At 36.1% G+C, this 23,739-nt stretch overlaps 1 protein-coding gene across 1 annotated transcript in view; it reads left to right on the forward strand.

Annotated features, from left to right (window-relative positions):
* LOC127179490 (connector enhancer of kinase suppressor of ras 3) overlaps nucleotides 1–18,853 on the forward strand; it is a 43,408-nt gene extending 24,555 nt beyond the window's left edge. Inside the window, exons 4-13 of the mRNA XM_051133032.1 lie at nucleotides 1,341–1,428; nucleotides 4,985–5,026; nucleotides 7,519–7,638; nucleotides 9,446–9,505; nucleotides 11,718–11,786; nucleotides 12,087–12,233; nucleotides 12,657–12,778; nucleotides 16,196–16,377; nucleotides 16,512–16,598; nucleotides 17,025–18,853. Of these exons, the coding sequence (XP_050988989.1) occupies nucleotides 1,341–1,428; nucleotides 4,985–5,026; nucleotides 7,519–7,638; nucleotides 9,446–9,505; nucleotides 11,718–11,786; nucleotides 12,087–12,233; nucleotides 12,657–12,778; nucleotides 16,196–16,377; nucleotides 16,512–16,598; nucleotides 17,025–17,317 (1,210 nt within the window). The 3' untranslated portion in view covers nucleotides 17,318–18,853. The remainder of the gene's footprint in view (nucleotides 1–1,340; nucleotides 1,429–4,984; nucleotides 5,027–7,518; nucleotides 7,639–9,445; nucleotides 9,506–11,717; nucleotides 11,787–12,086; nucleotides 12,234–12,656; nucleotides 12,779–16,195; nucleotides 16,378–16,511; nucleotides 16,599–17,024) is intronic.
* The last annotated feature ends 4,886 nt before the right edge of the window (nucleotides 18,854–23,739 follow it).

Consider the following 23,739-nt stretch of genomic DNA (forward strand, 5'->3'; position numbering starts at 1 on the left):
GAAACGATCGGTTATTTTCATTAAAATAATACAATTTAAATAATTTTTAATCTCAAACGCTCATCTTGTCTCGCTCTGCCTGAACTTTTTTTCCAGTTCATGACAGTTAGGGCATGTCGAAAAACTCCCATCTCATGTTCTCCCTCAACTTCAAAATCATCCTATATCGCTGTTTTACCTTTTTTGTTGAGGGTGTTTGATCTTCTTTGCATGTTCACTTTGCAAAGACTGGGTCGGTACTTCTGCAGCGATGTAGGATGATTTTGAAATGATTTTTGAAGTTGAGGGAGAAAATACGATTGGAGTTTTTTGACATACACTAACTGTCTTGAGCCAGAATACACAGAGTTCAGGCAGAGCAAGACAAGACGAGCGTTTGAGATGAAAAAGTATTTAAATTGTATTAATTTAATGAAAATAACCGGTCGTTTCGCTAGATAAGACCCTTCTTCCTCGGCTGGGATTGTTTACAACCGCATTTGGGATCGTTTGAAGCCGCATTTAAACTGTATTTTGTCAGTTCAAAATCGGGGCACCGTATCAGTCCATTATATGGAGAAAAATCCTGAAATGTTTTCCTCAAAAAACTATTTCTTTGCGACTGAAGAAAAAATAAAGACACAAACATCTTGGATGACAAGGGAGTGAGCATCTACACCACAAACCACACAAATGTTTCTTATGCAATTCCAATAGAGCTGACCGGAGACTGTATAACAGAGACAAATATATATATGAAATGGGTCTTGCATTTTTCATAAGGGGATTTTGGTTTGCTATAGCATGTTGTTAAGCTAACAAATGTATTAATAATTGTAATCAAAATAAAAAACTCCACATCAAGAAAACCAGAAAGCAACTGCATATTAAAAAAAAAAAGAAATATGCTTGGAATTAGTAAGTCTCACTTTTGATTTTCTGTAACCACAATTTTGACACAGATGATGTCGACTTTGAACTTAAAACATTTGTTTAAAGTCTGAGCTGCTGTTACTACTATTACTACTATTATTATTAAGCTTTAACTACATAGAAATTCAGTGATATCTTCTCAAGTTTCATGGTGTGATTGTTATGATCTGTCTCAGAAAAAAAGAAATGGAAACTGACTGCGCTTAATGGTTTCATAGGGAGTTGACATGGTAACATGTTTAATTCCAGCTGCAGTTTTTATGACCACAGACTCAGAAACTCCAGACACACAGTGATGGAAAAAATGGTAAAGTTCTTAGCTATTGTAAGGCCACATCAGAAAACCCTTCACCAGTAGTTTGTTGTCCTGTCCTGGTATTAATGTGAGTGTTGTGAGGTCTTTCAACCTTCGTTTCCTCTGTCTGCAGAACTCCATTGACGGGGATCAGTGATTTCACCACCACCAAGAACAAAATCATTCAGTTGTGTCTGGAACTGACCACTACAGTACAGCAGGTCTGTACAATGGCCATTTCTTACAGACAAAAATAGTACAGACTTCCTGAACATGCCAACATTAACCTTCCACGTTTATTTTAAAGCTCTCATGCACTGGAAAGCTGGATTCAGTCCAAACCTGAAGCTAGTTATCTAACCATATGTTGTCTTGCAGGGGGTTTACTTCGGACAGTAATAAGCAGACCCCCCAACACATCAGTCACAGGCTCTGACTTTACAATTTCATTAAACAAGTCAGGATGCACTTTGAAGTTGGCCTCCAGCATTCCTTCATGTTATCTTCTTGCTTGTGGTTGCGTGATTTTATAGCTGCCATAATCAGAGATGCTTCAAGACGGTTGAAGCAATGGATGGTGTTAGGATGTTGGTTTGATAGACACATACTCTCTCCTGACACATTCTTGGCTAGTATTTAAATATGTGTGGATGGTTAAATAGTAGGGTACAATGGGGCTAAAGGCACCCCCTAAAAAAATGTTCTTTTCGCTGTGCCCAAAGTGTATGATTTCAGAAAAATATATATGTTTGGATTGAACATTAATGGAGCAGCAGATTTTGTGTGAAAATAAATCATACAAGCCGTTTATTTTGTTTAAAAATCTCATAAATGTATGAGGTAGCAAGTGGGGTCTTCTACACTGTAAAAAATAAAAAAACTATTTTTTGAGTCAGCTTAAAATAATTTGTTACTCTGCTGCCTTAAAATTTTAAGTTCAGTCAATTAAAATAAGTTTAGTCAACTTGAAATGTTAAGTTGTACTAAGTAACAACTTAGATATTTGTGTTTGCTAAACTTAACAGATGGGTAAGTAACCCAGCTGCCTTAAAACTTTAAGTTGATTCAACTCAAATATCTAAGCTGTCACTTACTATAATTTAACATTCAAAGTTAAGTAAACTTTTTTTTAAGGCAGCCAGGTTACAAATTATTTTAAGTTGACTCAAAAAAAGTTTTTTACAGTGTACCCCACACATGAGGTAAAAGGCTCACCAGCATGGGGTAAAAGGCACACAGTATTGATACAAACACTTTAGCTAAAATGTTTTTTTTTTTTTAATAATGTATAAGTTAATACTTGTTCAAAACAGTCACTTTAGCAAAGTTTGTACTATTTTCTGCTTATTTTGATAAATAAAATACTTATTTTTTGTTCAATAAATATATTGTCATTAAAATATGTTAATAAAAACATATAAACATTTTAAAGTACAGAAACAAAATCATTTTAAAATGTAAAGATTCTGAAAGCACTGAAGGAGATCCCATAATAATTTAATATAGATTTACAGTAGTAACAACAAATGATATTTCATTATATGATATGATTAATATTATGTTTTTAACTATGATGGTTTCATTCTAAACATGGTGATTATCTCTAAGATAGACATCCAACATAATATATGATATTTACCATCTGAATCTAACAATGTCATGTCAACAAATGGAAAAGTCATCCTTCTATTAATTATCATGTTAATTATTGTGCCTTTTAGCCACAACAGCAGGGGTGCCTTTTACACCAAATACCATACTTTTACATATTCTTCCGTTATTTAAAAACTGCTGTTTTAATTATCTTAAACAAAACTGAAAGTCATTAAGAAGACCTTTGTCTCAAGATGTATTGAATAATTTTAACGATTCTCATTTGCTACTTAAATCTACAACATTTTAAAAAACATCAAGATCATGCAAGCACAGAATCAACTTTGCACTGCTGTCTGCGATCACGTCAAGGATCAGACAATTTTGCACGTGTATGTTGAAAAGCGGATGTTTTGGAAAGTGCTACACCACGTTTTTCTGCCATATAGTTGTTTAGAGGAGCCTTTTAGGCGCCTTTTACCCCAGGGTGCCTTTAGCCGCGTTCTACCCTATATTTAGTTAAATTTGTTGATATGTAGAGTTTTTAGCATTGAAGGATTGGTCAGTGGCAGTGTTCGGTTTAGTCACGTTGCAGACATTCCAAATTTCCTTCAAGAACTGGTTTTGGTGTTTTCAGACAGTGGTCTAAGATTTATTTTAAGAATTTGAGAGATCTTTGTCATTTTGACAGCCCTAAGAGATTCTTGTTTGGAAAATGGAATATTGTGTAGAATTTCTTGAGTGACTTCATGGCTGGGGTTTCATAGATCTTAACTATGGTAGTATATTTATATGGTAGAGATAAAGTCTTGATTCAGACGACCTAGGGGAAAGATTGAGTGTTTACAGTGTTATTTTTGACTGCTTGATCGGCTGGTCTAATGGAAAGAGAGGAATATGGTATGTGGCCTTCTCCGTTTTGACATTTTGGAATTCCATTTAGTTCTTCAAAACCTCCCCCCCCATTGCAGTAAGCGCCAGTCTAATGAAGCATGTTGAAATAATTATACTATAAAAAGTTTGAAATATACTGGAAATGTCATCTTTATTTTGTTCACATTATTAAAGGGCATGGTTTACCAAATTCAAAAAAAGTTTTCCTTTGGCAATTTATCAGTGTACTTTTATTTAATCCAGAGAATGCAGCAAAAGTAAACAATTTAATACAACTTAGGCTGATGTGAGTGTTTTAAAAACCACTGACTTAACTTTAAAATAAACATATTATATAATACTTGTAATAAAACCATTGCAAATTTGATGTGTTTATTTTTCATAAGTGAATGATTGGAATAAAGGTCAACCAAGAGTCTTTATAGAGTGTAAACTGGAACCAGAGCTAATAGGGATCGCCTAAGACCAAAATGGTCAGAAACAGCTTGAGTGTATGGAATGGGGGGTCAAGAGTGTCTGGAAGTTTCCAGCCCAATCAGGAGTTTAGTGATGTGGGATAAAATCATTAGATTGCATAGCCTCTTACTGGAGAACAAGAATGTAGCGTGACAAATACGGTCGGGGTGACAGATTAAAACAACTGCTTATGACATTTCCCTCTGATTTGCAGTCACGCGGAGCTCCGACATAAGAATAGAAATGTACTGCAGATATGAACTATTGTAGTGGACTGAATTTAGGCCCAGGTAACTTTGAGTGTAACTGAAATTTAAGCCTTTTACTCTTGAATCAAATAAAAATATCTACATCAAATATGGCGACACAAACCTCAAACATCATGATGTTGATTATCGTTGCTGGGTGAAGCAAAATGTCCACAGCAAAGGCTTAGCAACTGTCCAGCAACCTTTGAACATTTAAAAACAATAAACGTCTGTAGATCAGGAGAGGTTCCTTTTCAATACCAGCTCAGTATATGAAATCTTAGATATCAGATGCCTTTATTGAAGCCGTCTTTCCTTTCTATGCTTAATGCACCAGATGCTGGGTTTCCTTGTCCTCCTCTTCCTCACTTTGGTGTACTCCCATGATGTATTGTGTAATTATCTTGTCTCGGACTGGACATGGAGATGTAATTCAAGGCTGAAAGCTGTTTATTTGAGGCTGGAGGTCATTCACTGTTGTTGTGTCAAGCTCTGTAATTATACAACATTCCTAAATCTGAACTTTTTGTTTTTATTATTCACAGTGCTCTCAATGCTCTGCACTTTTTTTTTCTTTCTTGCACAGGACTGCACTGTCTATGACATGGAAGAGAAGATTTTGGATGTTGTAAGTATTTTGCTTTTCCAGTATTACTTTTTTTATACTCAAAGTTATTTATTTCTTTCACTTAATTGTGCAATTCATTATAATTGTGCACAATTAATTATGCATTATTATTATTACAAACGATTATTTCTTTAATATAGTCCATCTACAATATGTATTTTAAAAAAAATGTAGATAGGATGATTTCAGTGCCGACTTTAATGCACTTAAAGGAGAAGTCCACTTCCAAAACAAAGATTCACATATAATGTAGTCACCCCGTTGTCATCCAAGATGTTCATGTCTTTCTTTCTTCAGCCATAAAGAAATTATGTTTTTTGAGGGAAACATTTCAGAATTTTTCTCCATATAATGGACTGATATGGTGCCCTAATTTTGAACTTCCAAAATGCAGTTTAAATGCAGCTTCAAACGATCCCAAAATCTCAAATCTATGTAATAAACAATTTAGGCCAAAAGTAATCTAAAAGTAATCCAAAAGTCAGAATACCTAAAATGTGTAATCAATAGATTACATTACTGACTATAATTTTTGTCATGCAATTTGAAACCAGTGACAGAATATTATTAATATGCCTAGCACTGGAAATAAAAACTCTGATATGTGAGCATGTGTGACCCTGGACCACAAAACCAGTCATAAGGGTCAGTGTTTTTGAAATTAAGATTTATACATGATCTGAAAGCTGAATAAATAAGCTTTCTATTGATGTATGGTTTGTTAGGATAGGAATATATTTGGCTGAGACACAACTATTTGAAAATCTGGAGTCTGAGGGTGCAAAAAAATCGTGAAAATATTGAGAAAATCGCCTGTTAATGAAAAAGAAGTTCTTAGCAATGCATATTACTAATCAGATACTAAGTTTTAATATATTTATAGTAGGAAATCACAAAATATCTTAATGTAATATGATCTTTACTTAATACCCAAATGATTTTTGGTATAAAAAAAACAAAAAACAAAAGAACTATTAATTTTGACCCATACAATGTACTTTTGGCTTTTGCTACAAATATACATGTGCTACTTAAGACTGGTTTCGTGGTTCAGGGTCACATATGCAGTCATACATGCATAGTACTGGGCATTAGGCAGGGTGAAGGAAGTTTGGAATTTACATGCAAGCACATGTAGGCATAATGGGTTGACAAAATCACAAACACAAAGCATGATTGGGTTGGGTCCTATTATTTTTTCCTTTACTGTAAATCAACCACGACAGAAAAAAGGCAGCCTATTCATAGGAAGTTTATAGTGTAAATGGTCTGTTTGCAATACAAGACACATGTAGATGATTTGTGTCTTAAGTTATGTTGCACACTAGCTCTTTATATAGAAAATAAGAAGTGCTACTCATCAAGACCACCTGGCTAAACTTCATTCAGCTTTTCAGATTACATCCTAGGTTTAATGTTAAAACAATTCTAGCAGTGTCTCATTCATAAATCAAAATAAACCATGGGGGCTTGCTGTTCTCTCCATCCCAAACGTTACTGTTCGTTTTGTTTACACTCCTGTTCTTGTGCACTGAGCGGATAATTAAATCAAAGCTCAGATAGCATTCAGTTTGTTTATGCAAGCTCCACGGTTTGTTGGACTTCACTTATGTGCTCGGCTTCTGTGGATTATTGTGGAATTTTAAAGTAAACCTGATGAATCTGTCTTTCCAGGCTCAAATTAAAGATTGCATTAGATCAGATTAAAATAAGTGCTTATGCATTACTGGTACAATCAACATGTTAGTTCAGTAAACTCTGGAAAGCCACCTTTGATCATGTGTTTTATTTATATTTATTCAAAGTATTGCTTTTCTACTGGTGGGATGCTTAGAACAAGCTTGCATCAGCAGAAATACTGTATACTCCAACAGTCTACCACTGTTAATAATGATAGGTTGTAATTGGGTGGTTTGGGAGTGTAAAGTGGAGAATGGAGGGTTTTGGAGGAGGAAGGGAGTTCCCATAGTTTTAAAAATTGTTCATAACTGAAAAATCAGATAATAGCTTTTATCCCAACTTCTTCCGCTTGGGTCTTGGCTGCTGTAATCTTCTCCCTTCACCTGATACCATGCCATGGGGCAAATATGGAGATCAACCTTTAGATGTAAACACACAGGATATGTATGAATTTGTAACGCATAGCAAGGTTACACTTCATCTGGACAGTTCGCTTTAGACAGTCTGCTAATTATAAGCAGACCTTTAGGGTAAGAGATAGGTTTGGTAGAATAAGTTGATATGTACTTGCAATAGTCAGTGGAATGTCTGCTGGGAAAACAGAAATAAAATATAGTATTAACAGATGTTAAGCAGACAGTCTGCTAATACGCAAATGACAGCTAGTTGACGTGTAAAGTGGACTATCCAAATAAAGTGTTAACCATAACTGTTTTGAAGTGCACAGAGAACATCTCAGGTGACACAATTTGAATATGCAGCTCATTCATCCAACACTATTTTTCTAAACACTGCTTTCTTCTAAATTGCAGTCAAAGGTCTTGAACAGTATTTGTGACCAAACTGTGAGAACCACCTCTGATCCTCTCATGAGCCAGTCAGCATGTCTGGAGGAAGTTCAGCTGACCAACATCAAACCAGGAGAGGGATTGGTGAGAATTATTATTTATAATTATTCTTTATATTCATATTGGATTTCTCCACTGGGAAAGAATCTAAAAAATGGAAATTCTTTCAACATTTATTTACACTTATGCCATTTAAACCCCATTTTATATTCTTCCATTGAACACAAAAGGTGAATTTTGAATGAATTTAATAGGGGTTGGGCATTTTTGTCAATTTTATGTTTTAAGATCAGTAAAATTATCATGTAAGCTCCAATTCATTGAATTGCATTGAAATTCTTCAGAATGTTTACTTTAAAAGGAAATCACAAGGTTTGTGTTCCATGGAATAAAAAAGGTTATAAGGGTGTGGAATGACATTAGGATGAGTAAATGATGACAAAATTGACATTCTTTGGGAGTATAACTTCTGTAAGGTTTCTAAGCTGGTTTTTGGAACTTGATAGCAGATTTTTTTTGCTGGTCTACGATGGTCTACCAGCGTTAAATAAGATGGTGTTCCTGGTTGACCTCAGCCCCAGTGATTACAAGTGAATAGCTTGGACCTTCTACGTCAACACGTTCTCACTCCCAACTCCTCACATATAGACGCTTGGTCAGGATCCCTTGGCGTCGCTTTTTGATGCTCAGGGTACCCCTTTAGCGTCACTTTTAGACACACAGGGTCCTCCATTGTTTTCAGTTGTTTGTCTTAACTTAATGGTTTGCATGCATTTGTAAAAATTGAAATTATTTGGTATAAATGTATACTTTCATTGGAGCACCTAACCCCACCCTTACCCTAAACCTACCCACTTCTGAACAATATAAAACACGCAACAGGCAAACATAAGTGCAGTCACAGGTATTTATTGCAAAAACTGATCATAAACAAGCAGTATAAAAACATTACAAACAAGTCCTGTTGCATTCCGAGTCTTCTGGATCCACGCAATATCTTTATGCGAATAACAGAAGCTTTTAATCGCTGAAAATGATCCCGCTCCGTTAACGCGCTCACATCTCATTCAGAAAGATACTCCCGAACATTAGCATGACACAATTGGCCACGAGACACATAAGAGCCAATGGCATTTCACAACAGCATGACGCAATCGGTCACGAGACACCCAAGAGCCAATAGCATTTCACAACCAAGGCTTGCTTCTTCTGGCGGCATTTTTGAATTCGTGCATGGACAGACTGCAGCAGCACACAGGACGGCGGATGGAGACGGCAATCGCGTCTACTCTTCTCACAAATCAATCGTTTGCTTCGGAAGCCCTTGGAATATTAATACGTTTTGAATAAATTATGAATATAGTTGTATCTGCCTGTTATATCTTGTGTTTTGTTGACAAATGGTTAGGTTTAGGGGCGGGGGTTGGGTTAAATGTGTAAATAGTGTAATATAAATGAAACTGTTGTAACTGTTTGCATTGAAAAAAAATCACACCCCAACATATATGCAATAATAGCAATATTATTACCCAATATATAATTTAATCATGACGATAAAATTCCCAGTGCCTTTCGCATCAGCACATTGACACCAAAGGTTTCTTATGTAAAGCACTGGAGGACCCTGCACATCGAAAATGCTGCTGAAGGGGTACCCTGAGTGTCAAGTAGTGACGCCAAAGAGGTCCAATATGTGAGGAGCTGGGAGTGAGAACATGTTGTCTACGTTAAACCAGCCTCTGATCGAAAACTAAATCAGCACATAGAATATGAATCTGACATATATTTTCTATGTATGACTGCAGGTTCCTGTCTGCCAACTGTATAGAGTCTGCTTGCTCTCCTTCTCTGTTGTTTTCATGATTATTCTTTCTGTCTTCCTGTTACTCAGGGCATGTACATAAAATCCACCTACGATGGGCTTCATGTCATCACTGGCACCACTGAACATGTGAGTAAGAGCTCCAGTGACGAAAGCCTTTGATTCATCACATTTCGCTTTTTGATGCCAATGGCTGAGATAAATTTAGCCTCTGTGTGCACGTCATGTTCAGTCTAAATGAACAAATAATGGATAGTAGATGGGGCTTCTTAGTTTACAGACTGAACAGTGTTTGCAAGGGCTACAGATGTCCGGTTTGCTCATTTTTTTTATCCACCCTTTTCTTCGCGTAAAAGCAGGTGTAGCCATTTGTAAATGTTATGGGTCCCATCCAAAACAACTTGTTTTGATGCTTGATAATGCAGATTGGTGTGTCTTACCACATTAATGTATTATCTTAATTCTGAACATACTGGTTTTAGTGCAAACAGTTTTACCGTTTACTGCACACTGTTATTCTTCTTGTTATTTCCCTATAGCGGCTAATGAACCATAAATCTCACCCATAGGCTTACTTCCGTGTTAAAGAAAAAAGGGGATATTTAGACTGCATTCGCATGTAATGCATGAAGCTTTACAAAATGTAAAATCATTAAAAAAAGAATATACAAATAAATAATTAAAATGATAAAAAAAAATACAATTATTAAATTATTTTAAAAAAAGAATTAATAACATTTAACATAAGATACTTTACTTATGTTGAACAACAGCACTCTTGCTTGTGATATTCCTTAATCATTGTCAGTCGTCAGATTTGGTGTTTGTCACATTTTCTGTTACATTTTGAGAACGTTGTTAAAGACCATTCTATTATTGTTAGACATTCTATTAATGTTTGTTTGTTACTTTGAGAGAATCTTGCTAGAACATTTAGAGAATGTTCCCTGTTAGCTGGGCCTGACCTTTTGTGACCTGTTTAAACTTGTTTAAAGAGAGTTTTGCTAATGCTAATACAATCATATTCTGTCAAGCAGAGCGGAAGGATTTGTATTCCCAGGGGCTTTGAACAGGTTAATTAATTGGTCTTTAGTCAGTTTTAAACAATAGATAGTCTAGACAATGATGTCAAAATCACACCAAACTTCTCTACATTCCCACGAGTCAAGTGATGATTCATCCACCCTGAACCAGTTGATGATTAATTACAGTTTGTTAATCACATTTGCTTGTAATTTTGTTTATTTTTTAATAAATAATATATTTAAAAAAAAAATAAAAATATTTAAGCTGTTGCACTGAATTTTAGGCTGTGCTTCAGCCATTAGCACATGGCTGCAATTAATAATAGCCATTCTCATAGTCAGTCCAACAGTCAACTTTTTTATGACAGGTCTTTGAATAAGAATTTAATAGCAAGTAACTTATGCTTTAGATCAAAATGTACCAGTATGTGTTTTTTCCGCCAATTAAAATTATGCAAAAGAATCTCAAGATACACCAAAGTCATGACTGATATGGAGAAAAAGAGTTCTTTTACCTTTTTGATGGTGAGGAGAAGCGTCATGGCTATACTGAAATAATGATGCAGGGACATGAAACTTGCAGTTAAGTCAGTGACTTATGTTGATTCAGTAGCCTGAGTTCTGTCAGTTCATTTAGTAAAAGATTCATCAGAAAGGTCAGGCTGATTCACACTGGTAACTCTTCAGTTCATGAGCTTTTTGAACAGTTCATTAACTCTCTGGTAGGCTATTCATTATTTGGCAGTCACACTCCTGAGTTGTTCGCAGTCGAAACTGACTGAAGAGCAAAATTGTATAATCATTTTTATTTTAATTAAATTAATGTACTGTATTTAGCTTTTATACGTTTTTTTTCCTCTTTTATATATTTGGTATTTTGAGGGGATTTCATGTTAACACAAGTGTATATGACTGTAGAGCAAGGATGAACGGTAACATAAAGTTAAAAAATAAAAAAATCATGCATGTATATCATGTACATGCTATTTTAGTTTTAATTTCATGTTTTGGTTTATTTGCATTTTACATATGTAGTGATGCTGTTGCTTAGTATATTTATGTTGATGTTGTGGTGATGCTTGTTTATAAATCGACAGCATGTATTTAACACATTTTCTTGCCATTATAAATGTAGATTTGATTTATTAATTGTAATGTCAATTTTACAAATTTTTCTTTAAGCATTCTTTTTTTTGTATTTAATTATGTATATATTTAGTGAGAGAGGCTGGGACTTTGGGACTTAATTTTCAAATGGCTTTGACAGAACCAAAAATATTTCAAGAAAACAAATACTCATAGAGTTTCCCCTCTAGTCCCCAGCAGATATGACACACAAGATCCACGCTGGAGATGAAGTCATCCAAGTCAACCAGCAGACAGTTGTAAGTATTTCTGCACACAAGTTCTTCGTAATGTACAGTGGTACACTAGTTGTATGCTTTCAATTAAACTAAACCCTTTCATCTATACATTTTGGTATTGAATTGAATATGTGTGTTTGAATCAATTTCCCGCGGTGCACCCTGGATTTGGCATACTTGAAAAGGATTCATGCACTGCTGCCTCAGATTTTGTTTTGAACCGTGTTCACTGCGGGAGCATAATCTGAAGAGCCTGTGTCTGTATTAATAGAATGCATTTGGGTAGTACTTACCTTAAGGGCTTGTGCTTGTTTGCTCCAGGTGGGTTGGCAGCTGAAGAACCTCGTGGCCAAGCTGAGAGAGGACCCTAAAAGTGTGGTGCTTCTTCTAAAGAAAAGGCCCACAGGAACCTCAGGATTTACCCCGGCACCACTCAAAAACATGCGCTGGAAACCACCCGTGCCTCAGGTGTGTCACTCATAACAGTCATCAGCTGACGTGAACTGAATTGCTATTGTTTAGACACTAATGTTCTTTGAAAGAATTTCCACAGAAAGCTGATTTCTCCTTTGAAAACACTTGTGTAATTACATCCTTGAGAATATTACTGATCCCCACTTTAGTGTACTAGGTCTAATTCTCAAGTGCTGTATATCAAACATTCATTGACCCCAAAAAGTATTTTGACATTTTGGAGTCTCACAAATGTCTAAAATTGATTCAGCAGTAAATTTGTTTGTTTGTTTTCATCATTTTGTGTTATATAAATACTGTTGCAATAACAGACTGATTTAATTTTGTCACTCTATTTAGTGATATTTGCCTTTTATTTGTGGAGAGATGTTTTAAAAAGGTGAATGAAGTACAAATGGTTTTCCTTATGTTCTACAGAGCGCCACATCTCCTAGTAAGAGTCAGTCAGACAATTCTGCCAACCTCTCCAGTAGGAAGGACAAACCAGCCATATTGGACCTGTACATCCCTCCACCTCCAGCAGTGCCTTACACACCACGGTAAGACTGCATGCTGTTTTCACCAAGAAAACCTCATCTTTTGCGAACTGTTCCTTTAAACATGATCCTATACAGAACAACAATTCACAGATAATTTACTCACCTCCTTGTCATCCAAGATGTTCATGTCTTTCTGTCTTCAGTAGTGAAGAAATTATGTTTTTTGAGGAAAACATTTCAGGATTTTTCTCCATATAATGGACTTCATCCAAAATGTAGTTTAAATGCGGCTTCAAAGGGCTCTAAACGATCCCAGCCGAGGAAGAAGGGTCTTATCTAGCGAAACGATTGGTCTTTTTTTTTCGGAAAATAAAAATTTGTATACTTTCAAGCACAAAAGCTCGTGTAGCACAGACTCTGGGATGCACGCTCATGTACTATTGAATCATGTCAAAAGGTCACGCGGAACCACAGACCCAGTGTTTACAAAGCGAACGACGATTCTGAAGTTGTAGGAGAAAATAAGATGGAGTTTTTCAACATACTCTACCTTTTTGAGCCGGAGTACACAGACGATGAACTTAGACGTGATTCGTAGTAACGTTAGTGATGGGAAGTTCGGATCATTTTACCGACTCAGACCTTTGAGTCTCGTTCAGCAAAATGAATGAATCTTTTTTTTGAGTTGTTTCGTTCATTTTAGCAAAATCAACATCACGTGACAAGATGAACGAATGACTCGAAAAACCCAAAGACTTGAAACAGGTTAACTAATTCCAGTACAGAACCTAATAGAATGTTGCGCATGCGCAACTGAACAAATCACTCCCCGAGACGACTCGTTTCTAAAGTGAATCGTTCAAAAATGACCCGTAGACGCACATTCCAGAGCCTGTGCTACACAAGCTTTTGTGCTTAAAAAGTATAAAAATTTTTATTTTTCGAAAATAATGACCGATCGTTTCTCTAGATAAGACCCTTCTTCCTCGGCTGGGATCGTTTAGAGCCCTTTGAAGCTGCATTTAAACTACATTTTGGAAATTCAAATTCGGGGCACCAATGAAGTCCATTATATGCATAAAAGTCCTAAAATGCTTTCCTCAAAAATCATAATTTCTTTACAGCTGAAGACAGAAAGACATGAACATCTTGGATGACAAGGCTGACAATATCAAATGAAATCTGTAAAGAGAAACTCCTTCAGTGGCTGAAGCATCATGATAGCAATATTTAGATTTTTTGTAATTTAATATTTAAACTCTTTGTGGAGAAAATCGGTGGTACAGCATTTGGTTCAAGCCTACACTTTTATCCATTGCCATTTGTAAGCTCTTTCAGTAGCTGTGGTCATTGTATCTATGCTGTCCTCGCAACTACGTTGTTATGAAGAACTTAGACAGCTATCTAACAAATGCACACAAAGCAGTTTATGATTTCCAGAATGTTTACTTTTGTGACAGCTTGTTTCCTTTTCATTTGTAAAACAGAAATACAATCAACAAGAAATGAAATTACAAATTGTACGTTAATTCCTTCAATATACATACAGGCCGAAAATATCGGCACCCTTGCAATTCTGTCAAAAAACGCAACACTTGTTCCAACTGAAAATGTTTTGATATTCACATGCTTATTGTTTTTGTTTGCACTGCAACAACACAAAAAAAAACAGAGAAGAAAAGTCAAACTTGATAAAATTTCACACAGAACTCAAAAATGGACTGGACAAAATTATTGGCACCTTGTCAAAATTTTAAGAAATAATTGCTTTTCAAGTATGTGATGCTCCTGTAATTTGTATTTAGACACACCTGTGGCAAGTAACAGGTGTGGGCAATATAGTAATCACACTTGCATCCAGTTAGAATACAGTTAGACTCAGCCTTTGTGTTTTGTGTCACACTGAGCATAGAGAAAAGAAAGATTTGAGAGAAAAAATTGTGGAAAAACATGAACAATCTCAAGGCTACAAGTCCATCTCCAGAGATCTCAGTGTTCCTGTGTCCACTGTGCGCAATATCATCAAGAGGTTTACAGCCCATGGCACTGTAGCTAACCTCCCTGGACGTGGACAGAAGAGCAAAATTAATTAAAAATTATAACGAAGGATTGTTCGAATGGTGGATAAAGAACCCTGATTAACTTACAAATTCACACTGATCTGCAGACACAGGGTACAACAGTGTCAGCTCACACTATCCGTCGCCATCTGAATGAAAAGCTATGGTAGGAGACCCAGAAGGACACCACTGCTGACACAAATGCATAAAAAAGCAAGACTGGAATTTGCCAAAACTTATGTGACAAAACAACAATCTTTCTGGGAGAACGTACTGTGGACAGAGACAAAAGTAGAGCTTTTTGGTAAAGGACATCATGGCACTGTTTACAGAAAAAGAAATGAGGCCTTCAAAGAAAAGAACACAGTCCCTACAGTCAAACATGGTGGAGGTTCAAAGATGTTTTGGGTTGCTTTGCTGCTTCTGGCACTGGATGCCTTGACTGTGTGAACGCTATCATGAAATCTGATGATTACCAAAGTCAGAAAGCTGCATCTCCTCCAGAGGTCATGGGTCTTCCAGCAGGACAATGACCCAAAACACACTTCAAAAAGCACTCAGAAATGGTTTCAAACAAAGCGCTGGAGAATTGTGAACACCTGTGGAGAGATCTCAAAACCGCAGTTTGGAGAAGGCATCTTTCAAATCTGAATGACCTGGAGCAGTTTGCAAAAGAAGAGAATGAGAAACTCATTCATGGTCGCAGGGAGCGATTGATTTCAGTTATTTTTTCCAAAGGGGGTGCTACCAAATATTAAGTTAAGGGTGCCAACAATTTTGTCCAGTGCATTTTTTGGGTTCCATGTGGAATTGTATCAGATTTAACATTTCTTCTCTGTTTTGTTGTGTTGTTCCAATGCAAACAAAAAATAAAAATAAACACGTGAGTACCAAAACATTTGCAACCACAACAATTTTCTGAGAGAAGGGTTGCATTTTCTGACAGAATTGCAAGGGTGTCGATATTTTTGACCATGACTGTATGAATATGAACACGTACAGTCTGCATGTGCGTATACTGTACATGGGATGGAAAACTTGCTCCCATTATCAAATTATATCGATCACAATCTTCACCTTTAAAAGTAACATTGTCTTAGCACATAGCACTGATAGAACTGATTAAAAATAGTCAATAACTTACAAGCATATCTTGTACAGTATCAGTATTTTATTTCCGAGTTGTGTTGCGGTAGAAATAGCGTTGCTCAGTGTCAGTAGCTCACTGAGTGCAACTGTTCTATGTCATCAAAATAATGGTGCCCCCCATAGTCCAAAATATGTATATACCATGTGGATTTTTTAAATAATGTAAATCTTTCATTATTTACATTATATTAGGCTATACAAGTCTTAACACCCAGGGTTCCTTTTAGTTATTCCCGTTGGTTTAATCAGCTTTTGTCCTCTGTTACAGGGAAGTACGGAACAGCTCATACACCAACCTTAATGCTAGATCTAAAGGCTCAGAGTCACCAAACTCCTTCCTGGACCTGGAGAGTCACCGGCGCTACACCATTGGGGACTATGACAAACTGTCTGCTCAACCACTTGAGGTCAACGTACAGATGCGTCCAAGAGGAAGATCCTCATCACAAGGTCATTATTTCAGAAAAAAATCAGATTTCAGATTCACATTTATCCATTTTTTAACCATTTCTTTGTGCTCTTGTACAGTATGTTTACATGGAGTGTGACTGTAATTGTCTGTTTTATATGAATGGTACACACAGGGAAACAACGACCTCTGTCAATGCCTTCGGATACATGTTTGAGCGTGGCAGACCTGTATGCAAAGCCCTTGACACAGGGACGGAAAGGTACATAACGCATTTACAAAAAAGTGTCACATTAACCAATCCAGTTTAACCACTTCAGAGGCCTCCGAGACACAGAATTGTCATGCTTTTCACAGAAATATGAAGCAGCATTAAGCTGTTTTCAACACTGCTAATAAAAAATGTTTCTTCTGCAGAAAATCAACATATTAGAATGATTTCTGAAGGATCATGTGATGCTAAAGACTGGAGTAATGATGCTGAAAATTCAGCTTTGCATCACAATATAAATTACATTTAAAAATATGTTCAAACAGAAAACAGTTATTTGAAATATTTCACAATGGTAGTTCATCCGCCTAGAAAAACAGTCCACTTTTACATAACATATGGTTGCTGGAACATGAATTTGTTCTAGGGATTTTAAAACATTTGTAATTACAGGCATCTTTTAATCTTCTGGTCTAGGTGAAGATCTTCTGTACAGATACCTGAGCAACGAACGCATACCAACTATCGCCGAGGAGGCCCCGGGCCCAGGCTCGTCTTACAAATTCACAGCCGAAAGACCCGCCTATAGGATTGACTACTCGCGGAACAGCCGATTCCTTGTCAGTGCGGATCTACACAACAGCGCCACCATACCTTATCAAGAGGATTTAGTCAAAAAGACCCCCATGACATCCACCCCCAAACGGCCCCCCGCGGAGTCCTCGCTACTGGTCAGTTGGATCACACGGCTTAAGCTATTGACTCACTAATGTCAGCTTGCCTTCACCCTTTGTCCAGCTGTGTGCGGTGACTCTTTTCTCATGTACTTTTTCATGCTTTTACTCTCCTTCTCTCGGGATATTTCTTTGTGCCTCTTCTTTGTCTGCATCACCACTTGACTAGACTGCCTAGAATGTGTCTAAATGACTAGAATTTAACCTCAGAAATGTATGTTCGGAAACACATGTGGGGAAAAGTGAGATACATTATCTCTACTTAACTGAGTTGTCTTTTCAGAAATAACGAGTTGTACACCACAGTATTACTTTGTGTATTAAGAAAACCACTTGAAAATGTATACCTACCTCAGCTGTTTCCACAGTGGAATCTTTGAAATTCAAAATGTTTATGTAACAGTAGTACGTACTTTATGGTTTGGAAAAAAACATTTCCAGTTGTTTTTCCCATTCCTGCTAAACCCCATGTCTTTCCGAACAGTTTAGTCAACTAATTTCTAATTAGAGAAACAAATGCATTCTGTTGTTTCTCTTGTCTTTTTGCTTTGGATGTATAACCTTCAACTGATGTAATTTGAGGGTTCAGCAAACTTTTTTTTCAAAGTTTCTATAAGTTTCATCATGGCTAAATTGTATTGTTTTCCTTATGTGTTGAGAGTATAAGTTATTTTTGTTTTATTGCTACATTACACCAAAGGAAAAATCCATTTTTGGTCTTTTACATTTGTGGTATTGTGCTTTGCATTACATTACATAGTTATATTAACAGGAATATTTTTTCTAAATGGTCACTGCATTTTGAAAACTTTCATTGCTTTTTCTTTTCTTATTTTTCTTCAAAGGAATAGTTTACTCAAAAAGTAATTCTGACATAGTTTACTCACCCTGTGTCATTCCAAATCTGTGATATTTCTTTCTTTCATGGCATACAAAAGGAACTTAGGTAGCTTTTTAGTCATTGCTGATGTCAAACCATTTTTGCTGAGGAAACATGGTAACCAGGTCCACAGTGTTGCTCTGAACCAGCGATGTTAAAGAGGTCCTATTATGCTCTTTTACAAAGTCTTGATTTTGTTTTGGGGGTGTAGTAGAACATGCTCTCATGCTTGGTGGTTCAAAAAACACATTATTGTATAATTATATAATACCTTTCTCCCCAGCCTGGAACAAATGGCTCAATTAGTTCCGGGTTTAATGAAGGCCCGCCCTTCCAAAAAACGAAATGTGTTGTGATTGGTTAGCTGTCCCACTCCGTTGCGATTGGCGAACAGCTTAAGCAGTGTTTCAGTACTGCCACGCCCCTTGCCAAAGCAGCAAGTTCGGTCTCCTCCGTAATAGTTAAGGATATATTAAGGTATAGCTGACACTACAGTAGTGTTGGGTACCATCGTCAGTCTGCGAGATCGCCCATACATGATATTATCATGCTAATTTATTAAATTATTTACATACTTGGTTTCATTGCCCGAAACCAGCTCCAGCATAAGGCTAAAAGCAGCCTAATGTTTTTAATATGACTGATAATATGACTTTATTATTTTATTTAACATGAAAACAATTGAATAAAAACATTGTAAGTTACTAATTATAATGCTTACATTTCCTTAGTTATTCAAAAAGCAGCTACAGAAAACAAGCAAGGAACAATAACATTATCAAAGAACATCATCACTGATTAACCTAGTCTAGTCTAGTGCAAGTTTATGCATTTTAAAAAACACTCGCCTTATAAGGGAAGCTATCTACACCATATGATGAATAAATCTCTTACCACACACTGCACACGTCTGCAGCACGTTACGCTCCAACACGGCCCCTGGAGATGATCGTCACTCTAGTCAATGCTTGTGTTTATACCAGCCGCACTTGGGCATGTGTTTCGACCCCCCTATACTGCACACGGCCGCGGTGCGCTATGGCTCCGACAAGGACATCAGAGCAGATCGCAGCCACTCTAATCAATGCTTGTGTTTATACCAGCCGCCCCGTGGTTCGTTGAAGCATCGCAGAAGCGGTTCTCCGCACAGCATCTCTAAAGTTAGGCTAATCCCCCACCTCATCCCTACCCACCCCCAACCATTTGAATTTCCGTAGGCGGGATTTATTTGGATGATATTCCAGTGGGCTGTGACATCACAGCATCCAGAAAAAAACACTGTAGTCCAAAGGAGCCATTTGTTGTAGTTCTTGAAAAGGGATTTTTAAAAACAATTAAATCTCTTCTTTTGGAGTGGACTTTGAGATTTGTAACTTTTAGATTTTTTTTTATGCCCAAACATACACACCACACACTGACAAAAATTCTAAAAGTGAAAAAGCATAATAGGACTCCTTTAAATTAGGATGAGAGAATTATCAAAATAAATAGAAACAAATAAGATTAAACACTATAAATCACACATTTTTCACAGTTAAACAGCAAAATCAGCTGTTTTGATTTTGTTTTCATTGAATGCTGGGTTTTATATGAGTGTTTTGCCATATCTGGATTATGCAGTAAGGATTATGCTGTATTAACTATTAATCTAAGCTATTTTTCTTCACGTGAGCTCTTTTGTACCACACTTACATTTTGTACCACATTAGTTGCTTCTGTCCATTAAAGCTGCTATTCCAGATGTTTTTGTATTGTCTTCATTGATTTATCTAGTTATCTTTATTTTACAAAGATGCATCAGCATTACTAACAGGTTATATTTTGACTACACTGACTACAGATTGTAAAACTCTGTAGAAAAGAGGATCAAGAGAAAGTCTTTGATTTGTCTGTAGAGATGCATGAGGTAAAATAGTATCATCAGTGTTTATTAAATCACACAGAATTACACAGTAAGAACTGTGTGGCATGGTACAACTTATTTTACGTTTTAAGTAAAAGTAAAACACCTTCAGAAAGTAATCAACAATTACCAATGATTGTTCCTTCTGAAGGCAGCTGTATGGCTTTGTGTTTTTAAACCCAGTATGAACTGTGAGATCCAAACACTGACAATTACTTCACAAAACTTTTCCATTAAGGTTTTACAAACTGTTTCTGTGTTCTGTCTATCAATGCAAATTTCCCTAATAATTTCACTTAACATTTCATTCATACTGACCTCTTCAATATTCCCACATTTGCTGCTTTGCCCTTTTTCCACAAAATGAAATGAAATGTACTTTTATTGAAGCAATGCATTGATCTTTGCTGAGCAATGTGCCCTGGCTTTGCATGAAATGTACATTTAATAATTATATTATATTATATTATATTATATTATATTACATTACATTATATGTGACCCTGGACCACAAAACCAGTCATAAGGGTCAATTTTGTTAAATTGAGATGTATGCATCATCTGAAAGATGAATAAATGAGCTTTCCATTGATGTATGGTTTGTTAGGACAATATTTGGCCGAGATACAACTATTTGAAAATCTGGAATCTGAGGGTGCTAAAAAATCTAAATATTAAAAAAATTGCTTTTAAAGTTGTCCAAATGAAGTTCTTAGCAATGCATATTACTAATCACAAAATAAGTTTTGATACATATATATGGCAGGAAATTTACAAAATATCTTCATGGAACTTGATCTTTATTTAATATCCTAATGATTTTTGGCATAAAAGAAAATTCAGTCATTTTGACCCATACAATGTAGTTTTGGCTATTGCTACAAATATACTACTTGCCACTTATGACAGGTTTTGTGGTACAGGGTCACATTATATTATATTATGCATGAATAATTATATGGCATGTTTTATAACTGAGGCATGCACTTTTTGCTTAGACACTGGAATCTAATCCTATCATTTTTCTTAAATCTTTTTTTTATCTGATATATATGTACTAATTAGTCTTTGAAAAAAGACTGTTGGTTTTGACATAGAGTGCGGCGTGCCCATCCACTTCTGCATGAACTCATTGTTCAGAGTTCAGGAAAATCGGAATGAAATAGGAATTGTTGAAGTAGAGCACAGAGCACAGTAGTCTTGCCCATGTTGAAGCATTTATTAACTGTTTTTTATGTCCTGCCACAGGATCCCGACTGGACCTCCAACAACGCATTCATCAACAGGTGGGTGCAGAACCAAGTGACACTCTCAGCAGTAGCAGCGTCAAACCCAGCCTCTTTAGAGCAGTGCACATTCACTGTACGCCAAAAATAAAGCACAGGAAGAACCTCAGCCCAGATAGTTTATGCTCAGTTATTAGGAATGTGTTCTTCCTGCCAGGATGCGAGATGCTCTGTGTATTTATAGTGTGCAATAGTGTGGTGACATCATAGTTTAAATTCCCCAAGCACCAAAAACAGAGACGACCCCATGATCGGGAACAGTAACTATTGTGTAGAGGTCAAATATTGGGCATGTTCTTAATTAGTATATAAATTCTTTCATCATTTTAAAGCAGCTGACGTATTTTTAGAACAGGTTTAATTATTTACTCCGAAATTGCAGTTTAAAACAAAAGCATCATTTAATAATCTAGTCACTAGTAATTTTATTGTTTACCAATTTAATTATATATTTTTTTAAACAAAATAAAATCTGTTCACACATTAAATGATGTACTAATATGAACAAACAATGAAGTGAGCACAGTGATCGAATGCTTAGTTAAAAAAAAATTGAATACGAGCAATATTGGGATGGTTCCAGCTCTGATGACTGATGAAATGTAGTGGGACTAACAGAGATGACTAATCCTTTCATATAACTACATATAAATAAAAATGCACCAATCTCTAGAAATCAGAGAACAGACAATCAAATATGTAGATGTATGTATGTACGTATGTAAGACTGTAATTTTATGTATTTTAAGTTCATGAGAGTGAGAATGTGCTCAGATTTAAAGTCCTGTTTCAGTAGTATTATTGCTTTAATTTTAGACAGTTTATTGTGCCATGTCTGTTCCTACATTAAATCCATCATCATCTCCTCAGCAGGTACAGCAACACTGCCATGCGTTCCTGGTCATTCTCTCAAGCGGTAAGAAACACTTCTATACAATAAGTTTTTATTTTTAGAGCAACTTTACCAGTTTGCCTTTTTTTTATTTTTTAGTTTGCAGACAGTGAGCTGAAAATCTGTGCAGACAAGTCAATTATTTTGAATTTGTCCAATGACAACACTACAGTATCTAAAATATTTGTATTCTGGCTGTATATAAAACATGTCCAAACTCACTCCAGCTAACACAAAGTCATGCAGTCATGGTATTCCAAATATCCATGCACAATGCATGTTTATCAGAACTGCTCTCCTCTAATTTGTACACTGAAAGAAAAAAAGTGTAGAAACTCACATTGCTCAGGAGTTTCCAGTAACACATTAAATTAAACATGAAATTTTGAAGTGGAAATACCTTGTAAAACAAAAACACAGCTATTATTATTTTATTTCACTTCTCCAGTCCAGATTTAGTTTTAGTTTTGTTGAAGATGAAGATTATGTCAAATATACATTTATGTCTAGCTGCTGGTCAGTGGTGGTATAACAAGCATATACCAACTTATCATATGAAGTGATCTCTGATGAAGAATTGCAGTGAAAATCGTTTATCCATGCTCATCTCTTGATCTTATGTCACCAGGAACTTGTTAATGCTGCTTTGCAGTTTTCAACATATCAAATATATTTAGTGTGAATGTGCATGTTTTATTTTGTTAAAGATCTTAAAGGGCTAGTTCATCCAAAAAAGTGGGTCACATATGTTTCCAACCTGTATGAATGCATTTTTTTTTCCAACACAAAAGAAGATATTTTAAAGAATATGGATAACCAAACAATGTCTGGTCCCCACTGACATCCATAGTTCCACCCCCGCCCCTTCCCCCCCATTTTATTGAAGTTAAAGATATAGAAACTGTATAGTTATCCTTACTCATCAAAAATATTTCTGGGTGAACTATCACTTTAAATGTAGGAATATGGAAAGGAAACGGGTCTTTTTTTAGACAGTGACTTGTGGTCATGCTGGTGCCAGCCTCCTCTTGAGCATTCAGTGAGAAACACTGTTGTAGAAGCAGCTCTTGCTTTGTCTTGCTTTGAAAACACAGACACAGACAGAGCAAAAGAATGGATCCTCTGTTCCTGGCAGTGACATGGCCTGCCCTCGGGGGGATATTTAGTTAAGCGCTGTGACAGTCACCTGTGCGGGTTTCTCAGGGTTTCTCACTCACAAGGATTCAGCTGTAACAGGCTGAAGTTTAACTTCTGTACAGTATAATAACAAAGGTACTGAGAAATGGTCATAAAAAAAGAAATCTGGTTGTAAAAATTAGAAATTTGACCAATATTTTTCAAAGTGCTGACAATATTTTGACAGACGTGAATACATACATACTATACCTAAATAAATAGCATCTTGCTTTACCGTACAACGTATCACAGACAATATATAAATACACATAAAAACACTAAAAAAGCCCACACAAAGACTTAACAAAACTCAGTGAAAAT

The sequence above is a fragment of the Labeo rohita genome, chromosome 17 (assembly GCF_022985175.1).
Source record: "Labeo rohita strain BAU-BD-2019 chromosome 17, IGBB_LRoh.1.0, whole genome shotgun sequence".
NCBI lineage: Eukaryota > Metazoa > Chordata > Actinopteri > Cypriniformes > Cyprinidae > Labeo > Labeo rohita.